The 23,464-nt window shown below is 35.4% G+C and overlaps 1 protein-coding gene across 4 annotated transcripts in view; it reads left to right on the top strand.

The window, feature by feature from the left end:
- Positions 1-23,464, top strand: part of grik1b (glutamate receptor, ionotropic, kainate 1b) — a gene marked incomplete at its 5' end in the record, with an annotated part of 38,935 nt that overhangs the window by 10,818 nt on the left and 4,653 nt on the right. The window contains 13 exons of one of the 4 annotated variants that reach the window (XM_081371148.1): positions 1,399-1,566; positions 2,628-2,885; positions 3,629-3,810; positions 4,563-4,616; positions 6,060-6,233; positions 9,016-9,159; positions 14,468-14,575; positions 14,688-14,726; positions 16,364-16,477; positions 16,555-16,758; positions 18,338-18,561; positions 20,542-20,660; positions 22,598-22,815. In XM_081371148.1, coding sequence (XP_081227274.1) covers positions 1,399-1,566; positions 2,628-2,885; positions 3,629-3,810; positions 4,563-4,616; positions 6,060-6,233; positions 9,016-9,159; positions 14,468-14,575; positions 14,688-14,726; positions 16,364-16,477; positions 16,555-16,758; positions 18,338-18,561; positions 20,542-20,660; positions 22,598-22,815 — 2,006 coding nt within the window. Of the gene's footprint in view, positions 1-1,398; positions 1,567-2,627; positions 2,886-3,628; positions 3,811-4,562; positions 4,617-6,059; positions 6,234-9,015; positions 9,160-14,467; positions 14,621-14,687; positions 14,727-16,363; positions 16,478-16,554; positions 16,759-18,337; positions 18,562-20,541; positions 20,661-22,597; positions 22,816-23,464 lie in introns of all 4 variants that reach the window. The other 3 variants (XM_081371146.1, XM_081371147.1, XM_081371145.1) reach the window with 3 other exon arrangements.

The raw sequence follows: 23,464 nt of genomic DNA, 5'->3' as shown, positions 1-23,464 counted from the left end.
TTCTGCTCGAACAGCCACAATGAAATGTCATTACCTTGAGCTTACCGCTGAGAAAGTCTGTATTTTTATCCCTCCTGTGAGAGTGAAATATTCCCCACGGAGGAGAGCAGCTCCTGCGTGGTGTGGTTTGCTAACCGTAATTAACCCTGGTGTTTATCGGGCTGGATTTGAGCGTTTCACCCACACAAGGGTCTCTCAGTGGAAGAAAAAGGTCATTCACAATCAGAGCCCAGAGGGGAGGTCTTGCCCTCTCGTTCTTTACCTCTCCTCCCTTACAACCTTAATCACAATCTCGAGGTGCTCGCAGCCAATCCCTGGCGTCAGAGGGATGATTGTTCCAGAGTTGTCATCTTTCAGACAGGTGATTTGATGTGGTTCATGGAGAACAAGTAAGGTTAACTAAACAAGAACAATTTTGATTTAAAGAACTAGTTCGGTCAAATATCATAAATGTTAAACAATAGACTTTTACTCATCATAACTCAATAAAATGATTAACTAAAACTGTACTGATAGAATCCCATTTGATCTCATAGTTCCCAGGTGTTTCCACCCATTGGTCATGTTTTGTGTCACTTAGGGCAACAACTGTGCTATAGTTATATATACAGTATACTGTTTAAATGTAACATTAGGAATTATTGTCACATATGTTTCCTTACAGTGATGCTATAAGAACCATTTTTGATTCCCCAAATAACCTATCAGTGAAAAGTTCTTAAAAGAACATTTTAATAATCTAAAAAATTTTTTTTAAATCTTAAGAACATTTTGTCCAATGGAAACATTCCATGAATGTTAAAGGTTCTTCAAGGAAACATAGATGCCAAAAAAATACTTTTTTTGTTTTGTTGCATATAGTCACCAATGCTTGTATGTTGTGCATTTATCATCACACTACTATGTGTTTTCTCTGAGGTTTGACTAATAATTTAAACCTGTTCTCCTGTACAGATATGTGTGTATGCTGTGCACTAAAGCAGATTTTGTATTTGTTTTGTCGTATTGTGTCTGTAGTTGTCGTGTAGATGTAAGGTCATTTAAGGATTAGAGACGTCATGACCGAAAATTCATAAACTGTTTTGTGCTTCCGCAGCTTGAGAAAACAACAGAGATTGTGAGACAATCAGTATGGCTCTTATCTTAGGGTAATAATTGTTTCATTTGCAGCATTTTAACCTTCACCATACACGTACGTTACCTTATTGGTTTCTGTGTTTACATTTTTGGAGAAACATCTTTTCTTGAATGAAGCATTTCAGATTCTTCTAAGTTGACACACAGTAAAAGTATAGAGCTATAAAATGCATTTGAGACTTTGTTGAGGTCTCTAAAGGAGATTTGAGATTACTAATGTCTTTTTTGACCAAACAATTTTTCCATTTTCTGTCTATGCAGGGGGGATTTTCGAGACACTTGAGAATGAACCGATTAGCGTGGAGGAACTTGCCTTCAAATTCGCTGTAACCAACATTAACAGAAACAGGACTTTAATGCCCAACACCACCCTCACCTACGACATCCAGAGAATCAACCTGTTCGACAGCTTCGAGGCCTCTAGACGAGGTGTGATTCTTACATTTACACGTTTGACAGACACTTTTATTCAAAGCAACAGGATCAGTTCATGCATTGCCTGGGAATCGAACCCATGACTCTGGTGTTGCAAGCACCATGCTTTACCATTTGAGCTACAGGAGTGGTAGCAAAGAGAGCTCAAAGCAAATCCTAATATGATTGTATACATTGTGTATTAAACTATTAAAAACATATCTGTTCATTAAAATAAAGCTTAAATAAAATAAAATATAAATGTTAGTTTTTAAAGTAATATAACAATTACAATTAGAAAAAGGTTGATTTGGAAAGTTAAACTGGAATAAAACTGTAATTTTTAAATTGTAAAACTGAAATAAAAATAATTAAACCTAAATAACAATATTTAAAAAACAAAAAAAGTAGTAAAAGTTTCACTTTGCGAAATGACTAAAAGTTAAACTAAAATTAACTTGAAAACTAATAAAAACAAAAGCTAATTCAAAACAGCAATAAAACTCGAATAAAACTAAAATTAAAATAACACCAGTGTTACTTGCCGTGAAATTTACTAGAAATTTCGGAGTGAAAAGTGTTTCTACACCAATTTTTTTTTTCAGTGTACCTATTAGTAGTTTATTTTATATATTTGCATTTGAATATGATCGATAAGTTATTACAATATATGTTTTTCCTTTACTTTACCTCATCGAAATAAATGAACCAATTTCAACTTCATTTTTTTTTAAGTTGTACAAGATTCAACACTCTTAACAGTAAAGGTTATTTATTGCCATTCCATAAAGAACCTTTCAAATCCATGGCATCTTTTCAAAGCACAAAAGGTTCTTTATAGTGGAAAACGATTATAAAATGTTCTTCACACTAAGAAAATAATGTTTTGGGAATCGTTTTGGAACCTTTAATTTCAAGAGTGAGAGAAAAAAATGAGTTGAAATGACTTTTACGGCCAGTTTGATTATACTTAAAACATTTAAGGCAGCTGAACTTAACATTTTAAGTTGAATTAGGGGGAATATCTGATCAGTGTGTTAATTAAGTCCCTGATGTTCTCTTGGTCTCGCTGTCAGCCTGTGATCAGCTGGCTCTCGGTGTGGCCGCGGTGTTCGGCCCGTCCCACAGTTCTTCAGTGAGTGCGGTCCAGTCCATCTGTAACGCGCTGGAGGTTCCTCACATCCAGACCCGCTGGAAACACCCGTCTGTGGACAACAAAGACAGTTTCTACATCAACCTGTTCCCAGACTACGCCTCCATCAGCCGCGCTGTGCTGGACATCGTGCAGTTCTACAAGTGGAAAGCCGTGACGGTGGTGTACGAGGACGCAACAGGTGGGCAGACTCTTCAGAAACACCCTTTTTATTGCTCAGATGTTTCTCTTTCATTTCTCAGGAGAATAGGTTACATTTTATTTGGTAACACTTTATTTTACAGTGTCCTTGTTACATATGTTACAAGTATTTATCATAGTAATAACAGTAAATTATGCATAATTACAAGTAATTAACTCTAAACCAAACCCTAACTGTAACTCTATAGTAAGTACATGTAGTTGCTTATTATTACTCAGTACTTAAATATGTAATTACACTGTAACAAAGACACCTTAAAATAAAGTGTAACCTTTTATTTTAAGGTAATGTACAGTAGTTACATTGTACTTACTCAAATAAGCAGTGAGTAATATTAATTAACTACATGTGCTTACTAGAAAGTTACGGTTAGGGTTTGGTTTAGGGTTAGTTACTTGTAATTATGCATAATTTACTGTTATTACTATGGTAAGTACATGTAGTAACGTGTAATTACATCACCTTAAAACAAAGTGTTACCCAAGTATCAACTTTGGCTCGCATGATTTGATGATTTGCTGTTATCAATGTTGAAAACAGTTGTGCTGCTGCATATTTTTTGTGGAAACTGATTATTTGATGAATAGAAAGTTTAAAATTAATCAAATAAAAAAACATATTTGAAATATAATATTTTGTAACATTATAAATATCTTTACTGTCATGTTTGACTAATTTAATGTGTCTTTGATTCTCTGATTTTGTCTATGCATTATTTTTAGGGCTAATTCGTCTTCAGGAGCTGATCAAGGCTCCGTCGCGGTACAGTATCAAGATCAAAATCCGGCAGTTACCGATAGGAAGTAAAGATGCCCGGCCGCTTCTTAAAGAGATGAAGAAGGGGAAAGAGTTTTGTGTCATCTTTGACTGCTCGTACCAGACCGGAGCAGACGTCCTCAAACAGGTACAGTAACACACCGGGACTGAGCGACATTCACAGCTGGGTTGGGATGGCCTTTTCCAATCCCAATTCCATTTTAAATTTAATTTCAATTTGAATCGAGGAAGCAAACATTCCAGTTTAAATGTTTGAATGCATTCATGCACTGCAATGAATAAAGCTTATTTTTTCTGACCTCATTGGCAGATGTTTTTCTTGTTTTAAGCATGAACTCTCTTTATTGTGATGAATTATTAGTTTTTTTTAGAAAACAAGACTTAATATCTTAAGTATGTTGGCGTCTCGACTAAATTTATCTTGATTTAAGAAAAACTGATTTAACTGACTGCAATTTTTGAGTGTCGAGACAAAGCCTTGTTTAAAAATTGAGTAGTAAAGAGATTGTAGTAGTAAAGTAAAAGACTAAAGCATGACCTGTTTTGAATTGATATTGTGTGATGTTCTGACATTATTCACCGATGTCTGATGTCATTCATTGACATCATCAAATCCCATTTACCGTGTTACAGCAATACAAATACAAATCCCTAAACTAAATCCCCATCAAATGTGATGCGTTTGATTGCTCCACTTTGTGGCTGATGTTACAAAAAGACACAGTCATGCTTTATTCCAGTGTTTTGATTTCAGGTCTCGTGGGGTCAGAGCAAATACTGTACATGTGTGTCTTTAGATATCTAATGCTCATTTTATGAGTATGCGGGTGCAGAAGGAGGTTTAACACGTTCTCCTCTTTCTCTCTCTTTCTGCTCTAGCTGTTGTCTATGGGCATGATGACAGAATACTACCATTTCTTTTTCACCACTCTGGTGAGTTTCTCACATGGTTTCTTTGAGTTTTTCTTTGGTTTTGTCATTGTTTTGACAGGGATTTTCAACAGCATGTGTTCTGCTGGTTTGCATTTAGTGTTCTGCAATGTTTTCAGTCACTAGATGCTGCCGTGAGGATGTATTTTTGTAGGCCAACCTGTAACCCTGGTTCCCCTGATAAAAACCCAATAGGATTTTTCCATTTTCCTTTTTTTGGATTGTTGGCAAAAAAAAAAAAAAAGCTCTGTTATGAACAAATTTGATTGTTACACATTTTGTTCATTATGATAATATTCACTAGTGAACACAACTTTTATGTATTTTGAAGTCTCAATATAGTCATCAGAAGTAAAAAGCAAAAGTTAGGCTATTAACAAACACTTTACAATAATGTTTCATTTGTTAACATTAGTTAATGTTTTAACTAACATGAACCAACAATGAGCAATACATTTATTACAGTATTAATTAATCTTTGTTGATGTTAGTTAATAAAAATACAGCTATTCATTAGGGAGGCACAATATATCGGCCACCATATCGGTATCGGACGATATATGTTCATTTTTTATGTTATGGCCGAAAAGAAAATTTGGCCGATATATTTAAGCCGACAAATAATGGATTATTTCCTTCAGTTGAGGCACTTCAGATGGACACTGTTCGCTATTAAGGGGTTGAATTGCTCGAAATTACTTCAAAAAGGAAAATACAGTAAAGTGCAACATGTGCAGCACAAGACTACATTACATTATAATGAGAACATCATTATAATTGTGTGTTTGAGACATGGCTGTTAATGGTGACTTGTTTTGTAATCAGGATCTCAAAAATCATATAAAAATTTTGATTTAGATTAATCGGCCAATATATTGGTTATCGGCTTTCAAATGTAAAGAATTATCGGTTATCGGTATTGGACAGAAAGTTAATATCGGTGCATCCATACTATTCATTGTTTGTTCATGTTAGTTCACTGTGCATTAACTAATGTTAACAAATACAACCTTTGATTTTAATAACATATTAGTAAATGATGAAATTAACATTAACTAAGATTAATAATTGCTGTAGAAGTATTGTTCATTCTAATTTCAGGTTACCTAAAGTAGTTAACTAATGTTAACTAATGAACCTTATTGTAAAGTGTTATCAACAAACTATACCATGATCACCCAACTTACTGCTGTGCTTTATGTTGTAGAATAAAACATGAAAATATCTTGAGCTTCTGTTAACCTGACCTTATTTCAGGCATTTAAACAAAAACTCATTGACTTCAGGACGATGGAACCGGACGTGCTAAAATGCTCATTTCTGGGGTTTGGCCTACAAAAATACGTCATCCCTGCGGCACTCAATAGCTTGAAAACAAATATTCTTTCTAAAGCATTTAATTTCATCTGTAAGGAGTGAGTTCATGTGTTGATATATATGCCACAGGATCTGTTTGCGCTGGACCTGGAGCCGTACAGATACAGCGGGGTGAACATGACGGGTTTCCGTCTGCTCAACATCGGCAACCCTCAGGTGGCGTCAGTGGTGGAGAAATGGTCCATGGAGCGACTGCAGGCTCCACCTAAACCTGAGACCGGCCTGCTGGACGGAATGATGACAGTCTGTCCATCCTCTACTTATATATCATCATATTACAGATAGTCAAGTTTTACTCTATTCTAGTATTAAATACAGTAAAATGGTACAAAGCAACACTATGGTATTTTGACGTTGCCTGGTCTTTAATAATGTTCTCAAAGCGTTAAAGGTCCCATGACATGCTATTTTTTGTAGGCTTTAATATAGGCCTTAGTGGTCCCTAGTACTGTATCTGAAATCTCTTTTCAAAAATTCAGTCTCGGTGCAGAATTATAGACACTACAAGCCAGTCCCAGAATGAGCTTCCTTCAGACAGGCCGTTTCGGTGTCTGTAGCTTTAAATGCTAATGAGGAGGAGAAAGGCAGCGCAAGGTGGAGGGTGGGTGTGGCCTTGACCATCTTGCGCAACGGTACCGGTCCGTGCATGTTTACGTTGGATATATTAATGGCACGAAGACACGCAGTCGACTCGTTCAAGCATTTCAGTTTGACCCAGAATCTGATCCGGATGGAGAAGCAACAACTCAGCGGCTCCAGCAGGACGTTTCCGAATGGTTAGTTTAAAATATTATGTCTGGATACGGTACTTTATTCGGATGGTTTACAGTTATTATCATGTAGCTAACGCTAACCTACTGTTGCCTTTTCATGAGAGATCTGTAACATCTGTAATTTATCTTATTACAATTACATCAAGCTCTGCGATCTTGAAATGCGGATATCGCGCGTGCCGTATAACCAACAGGAGAACGGTTATCCAAATAACAAAGAAGTGTACAACACTCGCGTTACAGTGTGTGTATTCACACAGATAAACTTCATAGCTGCATGGCTAATGTGACAGCCACATTCTACGTGTAACAGTCTAGGCAACCATAAACAGTAAAGCAACACACTTATATATCATTAGTTGACTTAGCTTACTTGTCCGAGGTGTGTAGCTGAGCCAAAGAGAGTGATCCAGACTTTAGTTTCAGACGTTCAGCAAGCCCAGCTCTGTATTGACCCTTCGGTGTTCATTTGTACATCCAATTATTGAGCAATTGTTATGCTTCGCTCGCTCAAAAGCCATGATATCTCTCGTGGACAAACTAAAATCGCGCGCGCGTTCCTACTTCCTTCCTAGCTCATTTTCTCATGGGCGGAAAATATTCTCTGGGCGGGCAAAGCAGAGACAGGGGAGGTAACATTCCTCCTTATGACGTCACAAGGAGGAGATTCAAGATCATCGCGATTGAGCTTCCATTTTCTCAAAGGCAGAGAAAGATAGCAAAAGCTTGATTTACATCAATTGAAATTTCTAGAAACTTGGGGACCATATACAGGCTAGGGGAACTCATATTAATGTTAAAAAACCTCAGAAAGTGAAAATTTCATGTCATGGGACCTTTAACATACAGTTTACTAAACCAAGAAAGTACTGGTAATATGTGACCCTGGATCACAAAACCAGTCACAAGTCGCACGGGTATATTTGTGGCAATAGCCAACAATACATTGTATGGGTCAAAATTATCGATTTTTCTTTTATGCTAAAAATCATTAGGATATTAAGTAAAGATCATGTTCCATGAAGATATTTAGTAAATTTCCTACCGTAAATATATAAAACATTTATTTTTGTGAGTGAATGCAGCACAATCGAGAACATAAATGGACAACTTTAAAGCAGATTTTCTCAATGTTGCGATTTTCTTGCACCCTCAGATTCCAGATTTTTAAAATAGTAGTATCTCTATCATAAAAAACCATACATCAATGGAAAGCTTATTTATTCAGCTTTCATGTTATGTATAAATCTCAATTTCAAATAATTGACCCATGTGACTGGTTTTTTGGTTCAGGGTCACATATAAGGTAACTACATGGGTTAAGGATAAGTTTAGGGGTAGGTGCCTAGTTATTACAGTTATTATAATAACTGTAATAAGTACATATGTACATGCGGAACAGGACTGTAAAGTAAAGTGCTACCAACATTATTTATATACATCGTTCAAGGAGTTTTTTTTTTTTTTTGGAAACGTTTTAATTCGATGTTCATGTTCATTTTGTTAATGTTAAATGTAAATGTTTAAATGTTTCGGAATGTTCAGAAAACATTCAAAAGTAACATTCCCATAATCTTGGTGGATGTAGAATGATAAAATGGAATGTTTCCTTAACATAACCAAGAAAAAAAATGAGTTATATTATATATATATATATATATATATATATATATGTCATAATATCACTTGTTTATATACTGATGTTTCAAAGCAGTTTCACATTAATAGACACGAAAATAACGAAAAATTCTTCAATTATGAAACAAATCCAATTTCATCTCTACAGAAGAAAACGATTGCTCAGTTTAGTTCAGTGTTAATTCAGTTTAGTAACAGTGTCAATGTTGCAAAGTTCATCAGTTATGGAATGAACTCAGTTGAACTGTAAAGCAGCTCTATAGAAGATAATAGTGTCATTATTCAACTTGAGTCAGTTCAGTGTTGATTCAGCTCAGTTCAATAAGTGTCCGTCAATTCAAGTTTTCTTGAATGAATGAGGCATTTATATAGCGCTTTCATATGTACTACTGTACATCCAAAGCGCTTTACAATAATATCAGGGGATCTCTTGTCCCCTGTTCTCTTGCTGATCTCTTGTTCTCAGTGTCAGTGTAGTAAAATCGATAATATTTCTTAATATCAAGTGTCTTTTGAAACCAGAATTGAATTTAGAAAGAAGTGAGTCATTATTTGAACAGATTGATCTAGTGTAGTAGCATGTCTGATGAATCATGTCTCTGTGTGTGCCTCAGACTGAAGCAGCGTTGATGTACGACGCGGTGTATATGGTCGCAGCCGCGTCCCAGCGAGCGTCTCAGATCACCGTGAGCTCACTGCAGTGTCACCGCCACAAACCCTGGCGCTTCGGATCCAGGTTCATCAGCCTGTTCAAAGAGGTAAATGCTCCTGCTTAAAGGGAGGATTTGGAGTAAATCAACCTAGGGTCCTTTGCACCATGACCTCGAGCCAAACACCCCCCAGAAGCCTTTTTTCCCCTCAGTCGAACATTATTAAAGTTAGAGCTTATTTAGAGATATCAGCCGAATGGCTTAGTGCTAATGGATCCAAGGTTGTATCTCGTAAATTACCCCACTAATAATGTCCAGAATGGTCCAAACTTATACAGTAGTACAAATAGGTTCTGTACTCATAAAACGAGACATTGGAAAGTTTGTAAGTACATCAGGAGTTTATTTAAATAACTTGCCTGACGGCTCACGCTAACGCTAACCCGGACGTCAACGTCACTTCCGTGATTTGGGAAAAATCACTAAGCCATCCGGCTGATACCTCTAAATAAGCTCTAACTTTAATAATGTTCGGGGTTTGGCTCGAGGTCATGGTGCAAAGGACTCTAGGTTGAAATGACTCTAAACATCTCTTTAAACACTTGTGATCAAAATGAAAAGGTTCACCCAAAAAGGAAATTCAGTCATCATTTACTCATCGTTTACATTTGAATGACACATGGATGAGTAAATGATGACAGTATTATCGTATATAATCTTTTAAACTGTACCAGACACTCCTGAACTCGGATAGAGGGTTCAGTCCAAATGCATGAGTACTCAGTTTTCTGGAAAGTGTTTTGAGGCACTTCTAAACAGCTGCGGTGATTTATGTACAGACACTCTCTCTCTCTCAATGACATCTTCCAAGCGTTCTTGTCTTCCTGTTTTGGAGGAGGTATTGTTGAGTCAGCATGTTGGCATTGCAGGCTGGAGGATGAATGTGTTGGACGAGTCGAGTGTGTAATGGCTCCAGCTGAATTACTGATGCTGGCTGTGCGGGTGAACTCATTATAGTTGGGGATCTCTGCATTTAAAGGTGAAGCGTGTCATTTCTGCTCCACTAGAGGCACACAATGGAATTGTAACCGAATGGGCCGATATAACGTGGACTCAACCAATAGCGTGAATTTGGCAAGAGCCAAATGACGTCCACCTCTGTGGACCTATGGGTGGAGTTGTGTTTAGTGATGGGGTTATTGTGTTTAGTGATGGGGTTATGGGTAGGTTAGGGTGTTTTTGCAGGGTTCTCAAGTCTCACGCATTGGCCGTGAGACACACGCAATTCAACCAGTTCACACGCTCACACGCCACACCGTGTATTTCTCACGCTGAAAAGGCAATGCCAACCAAGTTGTCCTACAAGCTTTATATATAACGTTGTATATGAGGCGCGGGCACACAAAGTGAAGTTTCCTGCCGCCAGCACGTATCTCGGCCAGATTGCGTTCGTTACTAGGCAACATAGATGCGCGAACACACGGAAGTTGACGGAACATTCTCGGCCACCGTACGTTCGTTACTAGGTAACCAACAACATCGCGCGAACACACGTCGTGATGGAGAAGGTAAGTTGGACGGAAGCTCGTCTAACATTTTTAAGGCTGGAACATTTCATATATAGCCCATAGTATACATTATTATTGATGCAGTCAAAAACTCTACAACTACTTTGCAACCAGGCCAGAAGCTTTGGCTCAGTTTGGCTAGCTTACATTATCTGAAACTAAGGGAAATGTTAGTGGGTATGGGAAGGAATGAAGATGTATTTCTTCATTTTATTTTAAATAAATTTAAATGTATTTATTTTATTTTAAATTATATTATATATTATACTGTATTAATAGTATTTCTGGTTACATTAAGACATACATATTAAAGCAAGAGTGCTCTGGGTAATATTTTATATCCTGTCAAAACATAACGTTACTTTAATCATTGATTGCCATGCATTTGTATTTTTCAAACACTAGCAACACAAAACACATTTCATAAGCTGGAGTGTGTACTCTTGTGTGTACACACACACACACACACACACACACACATGTCTGGTGCACTATCTTTGTGAGGACTCTCCATAGACGTAATGGTTTTTATACTGTACAAACTGTATATTCTGTCCCCTTACACTGCCCCTATCCCTAAACCTACCCATCACAGGAGACATTCTGCATTTTTACATTTTCAAAAAAACTAATTCTGTATGATTTATAAGCTTTTGTACCCATGGGGACCTCAATTTAGGTCCCCACGGTGACACAAGTCCCCATGAGTCTGTGTGCATTCAGGTTTAAGTCCCCACCGGTGTAGAAAAACATGTCCACACACACACACACACACACACACACACAAACACACTAACATACCTTAATAATATGTCATTTGTTCTCAATGTCCCACCACACAATAAATCATTATACCATTTCGACTAGACACATTCAAAATGCAAAAATATTTGTTTTTCCAAACTGTTTGGAGCAATTTGTTATATTTTTGTAATTTTTGTAACTTAGTTGTAATTTTGAAATATAACATTAAAGAGTATATTTGATGTGATTAATTGCTCTGTCATTTATCAGATTTACCAATTGTTATTTTTAATTTGTGCTGGTTAATTATGAACAAGGGGTAAAATTGGGGGGCGGGGACAGGTGGGGGCGGGGCTCCATTAGGGCTCCTCCCCCAACCGCATGTGATCTCACTCCAAGATTTTGATAAAACTTGAGAACCCTGGTTTTTGGATCTTCTAGCTCCACCCATCGTCTTTGCAGCGAATAATCTCTCGAATTTGGGGGTGGGATTACCTTTTTGTCTGAACCATGACCGGTGTGGAAGGAAATGATTATTTTTTAATAGAATAATGGGAAAAAAATATTTAATGTATTTTACAATTATTTATTTATTTATTTACAATAATTGGGTAGGTTTGGTTAGTTTTTTTATGTAAATATATATTTTTTTATGTTGTTCTCCTCAGATATTTTTCGCTTTATATTGTCTCAAAATAGTTTTCCTTTTTTGCCTATTTACTTTAATAAACAGATCATGGAGAGCAGCAAGGAATGGATCATAGTTTTTATTTTATTTTATTTTTCTGTCATTTATTGGCATGCTCCTGTTTAAGGAAGATGGGTTTTAAAGGTTTTAAAATGTATTATTTATGGTATTTAAAAAAATGAACAAAAAACAACAACAACAACAACAATAAATATTATTATTATGATTATTTTTAATTTCTTAATACATTTGTTTTAAATAATAATAATAATAGTAAAAACAAAAAAGGAATGAATTTATTATTATTATTATTATTATCATCATCATTATTATTGTTAATCATGAATTGACAGGTATTTTAAAAGCAAACTAAAAACAACTTAATGTATTATTTATAATAATTTATAAATAATTTATTTAAACAACCAATAACAGAAACAATTATTATTATTATTAAATTCATTAATTTAAATAAAAAAAACAGTTTTAGAGCCATAAAAGTATCTTTTTAGTTTAGTTTGTATGTATTTTTTCCAGATTACAAAATGTTTTGTTAAATTTTAATTCCATTCCTGCACAGCTCTGTCAAAAGAGATGTTTTCTGACACTTTCACTGAACTCGATGTTAGTTAATGCATCTCTGAAGTTCTTTAATCCAGTGCTGGTGGTGATGATGATGATGATGTCATCTTCTTGATCTTACAGTTAGTACAGGCTAGCACAGCTGGGTCTGGTGTGTTTAATCTTGGCCTGTTGGTAATTGGAGCTCACTGTACATGCGATCGAGAGCAGGATGTGATAAAAAGGAAGGATCTAGTGAGATTTACACTAGAGAATAATGACTAGAACAAATCTGGACAAAGGTCATGCGGCCTCAGTGTAAGTATATGGAGCAAGTCTTTTAAGATCTCCACTACTGTAAGTGAAGATTATGAATGCTACTACCCACCCCACAGCAAATTAAAGAAATAATCCACTGGATTTGCACATCAGGCTTTACTGAATGTCTGTTGACTATATAGGCGCTGCATCCTTGTAAATTCACATGTTCTGGGAAGATCCACTGTTGGGGAGATCGGTCTCTCCATTTGGAGAGTATCCAAACGTATCCACTCCGTGAGGTTCATTATAGAGTCCATTTGCTAACAACTCCTTGCAGAACAGCGCTGATCTATTGCTCTTGTGACTATTTGTGATCTATGGATCTCTCGGTTGTTTCTCTTCGCTGTTTGTCACTGGGTGAATGAGGCTGCTTTAGACAGATGATAAAAAGCAGAGATAAATATTGAAGGTAGCAAGGTTGAAGACACGTGTAGTGGTAGCGGGCACTATAAATAATGTTTAATTATTTAAGTAAATAAGCAAAGAGAACAGGGATTTGTTGGAGAAATATAAACCTTAACCGCACATAGACGCCAAACAGGGAGTATAAACACACTGAGAACTAAACAAGACACAGGTGTAAATCATAAGTAACCGTAGAAACAAATTAGGGAGTAATGAGTAACCAAGGAAATTATGCTTTACATTTCAATTTGACTTTACACATTACAAGCCTTATCCTCAAGGTCCTGGCACTACAGAGTGCTCGTTTGTCATTTATTTATTTATTTATTTATTTATTTACTAGAATTCATTGAATTAATAATAATAATAGAATAATGGGAAAAAAAATTTAATGTATTTAACAATTATTTTTTTTATTTTTTTATTTACAATAATTCATTAAATGAATAATAATTTTATTTTATAAAAATATTGATTTATTTAATATAAATTCGAAGTGCTTGTTAGAAAAATAATTGTATGTTTTATATAATAAATAAATAAATACATTCATTTATAAAATGTATTAAATTAATTATATTTTGAATGAATTAATTTATTTAATTAATTTACTTATTAAGAATTCATTAAATAAATGATAATAATAGAATAATATAACAAATAATTTTATGTATTTTAGAATTATTTTTTATTTACAATAATTTATTAAATTAATATTTAAATTAAATTAAATTAATTATTTTATTATTTTATTTAATAAATATGATTATTTACTTAATATAAATACAAGGTTTTTTATTTATAAAATGCATTAAATTAATCATATTTTTATTTTATGAATTAATGTATTTAATTATTTTTTTGACTAAAATTAATTTGACTAAAATAATCTATTAAGAATCTCTTTCTCTCTCTCTCTTTCAATCTTATACCCAAGGCCTATACTATAAAAAATTATGTCAGAAAGTCCCCCAAAACGCACGACAGTGTGTGTGAGCTAAAACAGCCAAGTAAAGTTATAAACACTGGGCTGGTTTTGTGCCAAACACACATTCTCAATAATGATGATGATAATAATGCTGCCGAGCTATTACGACCCCCTCATGTTCTCGTCTCCTCACTTCTGCAGGCTCAGTGGAACGGCCTGACCGGACAGATAGTTATAAACAAGACGGACGGCTTGAGGAAAGATTTTGATCTCGACATCATCAGTCTGAAAGAGGATGGGATGGAAAAGGTAAAAGCAGAAGATGCTCCCGCGATCTTCACCTGTCTAAGCCACGTATCTTAATATCTGTATCATACTGTACATGTCAAATCTTGGCTTTTTCTTTTCTTTTCACAAGCAGTTTATGGAAAGTGGTCGTTTTAACAAAGTATGGAGGAAGGTTTGTATTGATTGAATATCAGAAATGTGACGTTCAAGTCCCTTTTCCCTTTGCAAAATGTACCATGGTACTGAATGATTGCCATGTTATTTTCTAAAAAGCATGGTATTACCATGGTACTTTTTTCATCCGTGCCCCTCAACCTGCTGACACCTCTTGTGCTGGTTTATAGATTTGTTTTAAGTCTCATTAGAGACACATGGCTTAGTTATGGATTATACTTAATTTTTTTGACACTCAAAGTTATTACTTCAACTTATTACTCAATTACTCAAACTCTCAGTCTGTGGCTCAAAGCCGGCAGCTTCCAAGAGCTCTGCATGCAGTTATGAAATATCACATCACTCATAGAGTCAACAATGCAGAGAGCTCGTTTTATTAAACATCTGTTTATGAGCACTAATCGCACGCCAAGACACTCTCTTAATGTATGTTTTAAAAGAGCGTTCAGACAGTGGTGACGTAGCGTAGCAAATGAAGCTATACTGCGGTACACAGAGAGAATCTCAGAGGAGACACTGGATTTATATCAGTGGATCATGTAAAAGAAGGCACTGATAGAGGGATGATGGGGATGTGAAGCACTTGCTTTTGCTCAATAATATATGTGGTAGATAACTAAAAAATTCAGTCTGTTTTCTGCACTGTTTTAAGGCTCATTGCTCTCTAGATTTATTTTCCCTCAGACATTAAGCATTAATTTGGTTCATTTATTTCAATTTATTTTCCCTTGTCTTGTTTTCCTTTTACCTTGTAAGACTTCAAACTGAAGTGTTTTTGTTTTCATTATTTGTTTGTTAGTCTATTTATTTATTTATTTATTTACAAGAAGTAAAGAAAATATTTAATAAATGTCTTTATTTATTTAATATCAACACAAGGTTATTGTTAGGAAAACATAATTAAGTGTATTTATATAATAAATAAATAGTAGATTTATAGAATGTATTAAACTAATTTATAACTTTATGTAGGCTAAGTGTTCAAAGTGTTTTTTTATATAATTTATTAAGAAAATATTTGTATCTCATAATAATGTTATTATAATTATGTTATATATGTATGTATATATACAGTATATACATACAGTACATATCTCATAATTATATTATATAATATACATATATATAATATAAATATACTGTGTGTATATATACTGTATGTGTTTGTGTGTGTATATGAAGAGTTCAGATGCAAAAGCCTCTAAGTGCCATCTGAAATTTTCTTCTAGAATGGTCATTTTTATCAAGCTTGTACATTTAAGTTCAGTGATTTCACTTAAATGACAATTAATAGATAATGTTCATTGGCATTTAAGTGAAATTACTGAACTTAAATATACAAGCTTGATATAAATGATCATTCTAGAAGAAAATTTCAGATTGCACTTCATATGTATATGTATACATATACAGTACATATCTCTTAATTATATTATATTTTATAATTCAGAAATTCAGAAATTACACAATTCACCAAACAGACATTTGAATACTGAATACTCATACATTTAAAATCTCTGATCATATTTAAATGAATAGTGTCATCCCAGTCAGGTTTATAATGGCTGAATTATTCCTTTAATCTGTCCTCTAAAAAGCATGAAATGTTTTTACTGTGGTTTTGCTTCTGTTTAGATTGGTGTGTGGAACTCAAACACTGGCCTTAACCTGACAGACAGCAACAAAGACAAAAACGCCAACGTGACCGACTCCATGGCCAACCGGACACTCGTTGTCACCACGATTCTGGTAGGAATCAGCCGACTCACATCAGCAAGACCTAGAGACTGCACATGCTGGAGCTGATAGTGTTGTTGCCCTTGCAGGAAAACCCATATGTGATGTACAAGAAGTCAGATAAGCCGCTGTATGGGAACGACCGCTTTGAAGGATACTGTCTGGACCTGCTGAAGGAGTTGTCCAACATCCTGGGCTTTTCCTATGAGGTCAAACTGGTGTCTGACGGGAAATATGGAGCCCAGAATGACAAAGGAGAGTGGAACGGCATGGTCAGAGAGCTAATCGATCATGTAAGCCAAAATAAAGAGTTTTGCTGCTTTTAGTCCATGGCTATATGCATGCTAGTGTCCTCATCTAGCCGTTTCATCTGGGGCCGGTTTCACAAAGATAGACTTTGATGTGGCTTAGATATAGTAGATAGTCAGACTTCAGATAGACATCTAAATCAGACCGTTGCACAAAGCACTTAAGACTCTGACTGTCTTAAGTAGGACTACACTGCAATGCATTCTGGGTAAAATAAGACACTTTTCAAAACAAAAAACATGGCGGATCGCGTAAGCGCATTCAACCGCTCGGTGCAGTTTACCCCAACGGAAAATATGTGTTTGTTGGAGGAGTATAACAGTTACAAGGACATTTTACGTGGGAAATTTAGCGGAGAATGAAGTAACAAGAAGAAATGTTTAAATTATGAGCCATTTCCCCTTTTCTTTTGGCAGTTTGTAATGTAACTAGAGATGGGGAGTCGACTCCAAAAAAGTCGATTCCTCGACTCTCACTAGCCCTAGTGTCGGAAATCGACTCCAGGTCAGGAATTGAGAACCCAGTGTTGAGTGTTTTTTTCAAGTTCAACACAGCAACAGTTCATTATAACGAAAATAATGAATGTAAAGATACGGAAATTAAAACAAAAAGATAAAGAAATGAGAGGAAAAAATAAGTAATGCCAGGAAAACAAAGAACAATAATGTATAGATAGTTTTTTTTGTTGTTTTTTTATAGTTTTGTAAACGTTGTTTAAAATTCAACAGTTAAACGTCGTGCATGTGGAAACACTTGAAAGCGTTTCATCAAACAGAACTCGCAAGTCTTCAACGGCCAAGCACCAGTCAAGATGAGATGGATGAGGTAAACGCTGTAACGCTAGTTATATGTTTTCCTGTACAGTCCCAGATAAATATTTAATTAAGATAAAACGTAATTCAGTACTAACATATTGCACACTTGAATATGATTTGAAGAAGCTGCGATGTGAAAAGGAGGGGGATTTATAAGGTTTAGTTGAATAAACATTTTAGTATAGGAAACATTGTATCCTCGCTCTTGACTCCTCAGGAAGCCTCCTCGTTCCTCGCCCTCCTCCCGGTGGAATTAAAGAATTTAGATGTCCTACATGAGAGCGGAGCTCGATCGGTTTCAGGGTCGTAGGACATACGAGCGAGAAGTGAGGAAACGAGGAAGCATATTGAGACGCACCTTCTGAATCCTGACCCTATTTTAATTCAAAGTAAATGGAGTCGAGGAGTCGATTCCACCGACTCCAAAATTAGGAGTCGGAGTCGACTCCAAAAAAAACGGAACCGAACACCCCTAAATGTAACTGATTGTTACTGCTGGTTGCCAAGGTAACAGAGTCTTAGACCTACAGTAAGTTAGCCTGGGCCTAAGGTGTCTAATTTTTTTGGTCTAAATTAAGTCAGTATTTATTTTTGTGAAACAGTCTAACTTGCATTAGACTAGTCTATGAGCAAATTTTAGACTAGTCTAACACTATAGACCGGTCTAAAATAGCTTCGTGAGACCGGCCCCTGATCTTAAAGAGTCAAGCAAGTTCCTATGAATTAATTCTCACTGGCTTCATTACAGGTGGCAGATTTGGCCGTAGCGCCGCTCACCATCACTTACGTGAGAGAGAAAGTCATCGATTTTTCCAAGCCCTTCATGACTCTGGGAATCTCCATTCTCTACCACAAACCCAATGGCACGAATCCAGGTGTGTTCTCGTTCCTGAACCCGCTCTCTCCGGACATCTGGATGTACGTGTTGCTGGCCTGCCTCGGGGTCAGCTGTGTGCTGTTCGTCATCGCCAGGTACTGATCAGTTTAACACATTTTAACCTTTAGATTGGATTCAATTCTTCAAATTGGACCGGTTTCATGCTTCTATATGTTTTGCGGTTAATTAGCTCGTGTTTTACTGCCCAGCTCAAAAACTTGGCCAGCTCATTTTAAATGCAAATGCAGTGGTACTTTTATTACAGTTAACTCTTCTGAAACTTCAGTTCACTTTTCTAAAACTTCAGTTCACTTTTCTTAAAAACGTTTCTGTCAAATTCAAGCACATGTCCAGTATTTATAATGCCCAAATTGAAAAACTCAATCTTTTCAGAAATATCATATTTGTCTGGATTAATCTTGTCATTCAACTCTCTCTCTATATATATTTTTCCTCTCTGCGGTATTGTAATATCTAAATTCCTCCTTTGTTCTCCCGCCTGGTCTTTGGGTCTTGTTGTTTTTGGACTCTGGGCCTCTATTTGGGCTATTTATTGGGTGTCAAAAAAAATCTTTAAAGAAAACCTTTATTTTTTGTGGGTGGGAACAGGGCCAGATTTACCTCATATTGTGACATAGACAAAATACATTTCTGGGCCCCTCCAATACGGCCCTGTGTGGGAAAAAGAATATAACATGAAATAAGTTGAGAACATGTTAATTGAGAACAATCTATCTCGAATATAAAAGATTGCTTTGTAAATTTGATTAGTATTCAGTATTTTATCAGTTTTATCAGTACTGTCTCATATATATATATATATATATATATATATATATATATATATATATATATACTGTATTTATATATGTGAGTGGTATTTATTTATTTGATTTATTTGAACATGTAACAGCCAAAAATATTTGCTGTAGAGTCCAACAGTGAGCAGCCACATTTTTGTTTTAAGCATATTTGATTCAGAAAATATTTTCCCATTTGTCTTTAATCCCATATCAGCTCCAAGATGAATAACATTGCAATACAAACTTAGTTTTTTTTTAATGAGGGTGGACTCATTGGTAGAATTAACAAACAATTGTTTATTGTAAAATCATTTACATGTGAAAATTAAAATGGAAAATATGAATAATCAGTTTAATACATGAAAGTAAAGCACAAAGAAATACAAAAATATTCAGCGCCACATATTGTCCAGATGGTCTGGAGTGGAAAGGGTTAATCAGTTAAATGGGGTTATGGAGTTACGAGTATGTATGCTAGAAAGGGAGTCCAGGTTTTAGAGAATGATGTGTTGGGTTGATGGAGGGAATATCTAATTTTCTCGAATCTAATGAAATACGAGGTATTATAAATCCATCAAGAATGTGATAGTGATGGGGGATTTTCCACTTAAGCAAGATCTGTCGTCTGGACAGCAGTGTGAGAAATGTAATAAAGTCATATAGAGAAGTCAAACAGCGGTCAGGACAGCAAATACACCAGCGAAAGATCAGGGCAAAATGTTAGAAGGAGAAAATGCTGAGAGACCATGACGCATTGCAAATTACATAATCAAATCAAAAACAATGATGCAATATCAGATTATTGAGTTTATTGTCTGAGCGAAATACAGTTTATCTGACATGTATTGTGAAATAATGGCTGGCATTTTGTTGGTGACGGTTAGTGCTGATAATATTAGAGGTATTATATTGAATATTCACAATAAATCTGTGGTGATTGTGATTTTGCTGATAAACTGAACAATAATTGTGGATATTGTGATTTAAAAAAAAATGTAAGTGTTGTGTTGTTTTATTAGTGTCTCTGTTTTAAACTTCACAAGCAAAATCTGTTAGTGTTGGCAAGTAGGAAACCATTAAAATATGTTAACATTGAATTTTTTAAGAATTTTATGTAGATAATTCAAATTACATCAAGGGACCTTATTATTAACTTTGACTGAAAACTATAATTCAGTGGTTCTGTCATCAATGACAAATGTCATATATTGAAATGTGAGTTATGTGCGTATACAGTAAATGTTGAGTGTGTGTGTGTGTGTGTCTCTGCAGGTTTACTCCGTATGAATGGTACAACCCTCATCCCTGCAACCCTGACTCTGATGTGGTCGAGAACAACTTCACCTTGATCAACAGTGTCTGGTTTGGTGTTGGAGCTCTTATGCAGCAGGGTATGAGATTTAAAGTCCAACTGAAATCAGAATTGACCCTATTTACTTTGTTAGCGCATATTACTAGTCTTGTGGTGAAAAATGTATCCGTGCAAGTTAATTCACAGAAAAAAATTGTTTGCCGTCGTAATCTTTAATCAAAGTCTGAAAAGTTACTTCCGGTCTGGCATGGCGTTCCTTCTCTGATGATGTAGGTTTGACGGCTTGGGTTGGGAAACGCTTAACCACTCCCCTCAATCTATCTATCATCTAATCATCATCTATCATCTAATCATCTATCTATCTATCTATCTATCTATCTATCTATCTATCTATCTATCTATCTATCTATCTATCTATCTATCTATCTATCTATCTATCTATCTATCTATCTATCTATCTATCTATCTATCTATCTATCTGTCTGTATTTCTGTCTATCTATCTGTCTGTCTATCTGTCTGTATTTCTATCTATCTATCTATCTATCTATCTATCTATCTATCTATCTATCTATCTATCTATCTATCTATCTATCTATCTATCTATATTTTTTATGTTAGATAAAAACTATATTATAGTTATATACTGTAAACTATATTATATTTGTGATTGGAAACCATTTTTTTGGTTTAACCACTTACATTTTTTGTTTTTTATTTGTTTAATTATTTATTTTTATTTTTTTACATGAAATAAAAAATGTAAATGAATTTAACTTTTTATTTAATTTTATTTAATTTTATTTTGAACACACATGTCGAAAGAAAATAACTATAAAACAGCGAAAAACATTCTTGATTTTTAACCCGCATTTTTACAGTTTTTCTCAGTCGCTTTGGTGCATTTCTCATAACACTATTTACATTTGCACAACAGTTAATGCAGTTCTCAAAACAATTAGTACAAACTGCAAGACCTAGTTGATAACCTGCAAAAGCGTGTCACTTGCTCAAAATGGATAGCCCATTCCTCAAAAGCAAGTATTTATGTCAATGAATGTGTCAGTGTCATCAAAATGAAAAGTCCTGACACCATCGTTTATGAACAAGATAGTCAAATGGCTTAGTCATGTTTTCATTATGACAGTTTACTCTGTAAATGTTTTCCAATGATGAAAGTCAGATCTTGGTGACACTACCTGAAAATGCTCAATACAGCACTAAATACTATTTGCACAGCCATTTGAAAAAAATACAGTAAAGTTACACATTACTGTATTTATGAGGTAACTGAGTACAAGACACTGAATATATGTATGTTTCACATTTTTACTGCATATGCTCTTTGCAATTCTAATTTTTTCACAGCATTGTGCAAAAGAAAAAATACACCATTATTTACAACAAACATAAACTCCCTTTGGGTAGAGCTGTGCACAACTGTACACAATATTGCAGTAGGCCTATATACTGTATTGGAACTGAACATACAACATACATAGGACTGTAATCATTCATGCACATCCAGACGTTCCTCTCTGTCTGGTCACATAATTTCATCTACATCCCAGCGAATATCATCTCTTGCTCAATTGCAAATTGTTCAATTTAGGAGACTTTTTCAGGATTTTTTTTTTTTTATGACAGATTTTGACAACTAGTTCAACATTTTTGTATGTAATGACTCAAGCAATGAAATTAGGACTATTAGTTTTATATGGAATGACTATTCAGTATTCACAAGTATAGTTAATTTTGACTGACATGACTTAAGAAAATGATAATGTTATCAAATAGCAGAGAGTTGTATGAAAGCAACTGATGCATGTCCAAAAGCATTTGCAATTTGTTGGAAGGAATGAGAAACTGCTACTAGGATGTGCACAAATGACTAAATGTTGTGGAGGTTGAACTAACTGTTGTGCAAATGTAAATAGTGATGTGAGAAATGCACCAAAGCGACTGAGAAAAACTGTAACCTCTCGCTTGTTAACTGGTTGAATATTTCTCGTGTCAGGATCGGAGTTGATGCCCAAGGCTTTGTCCACCAGGATTGTTGGAGGGATCTGGTGGTTCTTCACCCTCATCATCATCTCGTCCTACACGGCTAACCTGGCCGCCTTCCTCACCGTGGAGCGAATGGACTCGCCCATAGACTCGGCCGATGACCTGGCCAAACAGACCAAGATTGAGTACGGTGCCGTGAGGGACGGATCCACTATGACTTTCTTTAAGGTTAGGCAACTTTTAGATCAGGCAATCCAGGTTTCATATCGTCACCTTACTAAAATAATTGTCCAAGTCATTTTTTCAGGTTTCTCAGAAAACACAAAAAACTGAACCTTATTTCAGAGGTTGAGTAGATTTTTGTTCTTCTTGATGCAGCTGCCACCTTGAAGAGCTTGTAAAATAGCCTAAAGGTGATGATACACAGGGCAACTTTTTGAGCAATATTGCTGGGCAATTTTGCCGCCAACGGGTAACCAGATGAGACACAGGGCCCACGACCGATCTAAATTATCCAGATAGAAATGTATTGCCCATTTTCATTGGGAAAGTGCTCAAGCAACAATCACTCGGCAAGATTGCCCAGCAACATTGCTCAAAAAGTTGCCCTGTGTATCGTCACCTTTAGTCTCATTGTCTTTTGACTTAGGCAAAATAAAATGGCCTACGTCACACTCTTGACATTGCCCATTACACTACAGCAGTAGAATTGCATGATCTGTTCAACTGAGGATGTGGGCGATTTTACCAGAGGTGGCCAGCATGACTTATGCAAAAAAATCCTTTTTGTCAAAAAATGACTTAGGCACTTATTTTAGGCAGGTGACGATATGCAAAAATTAGCCTGTTTAAACATTTGATGCAGTACCTGTGTGTT

Source organism: Scardinius erythrophthalmus, assembly GCF_964197995.2.
Source record: "Scardinius erythrophthalmus genome assembly, chromosome: 7".
In the NCBI taxonomy this organism is placed as follows: Eukaryota; Metazoa; Chordata; class Actinopteri; order Cypriniformes; family Leuciscidae; genus Scardinius; species Scardinius erythrophthalmus.
Note: the sequence above shows the minus strand (reverse complement) of the source record. Positions and strands in the feature narration are given on the sequence as shown.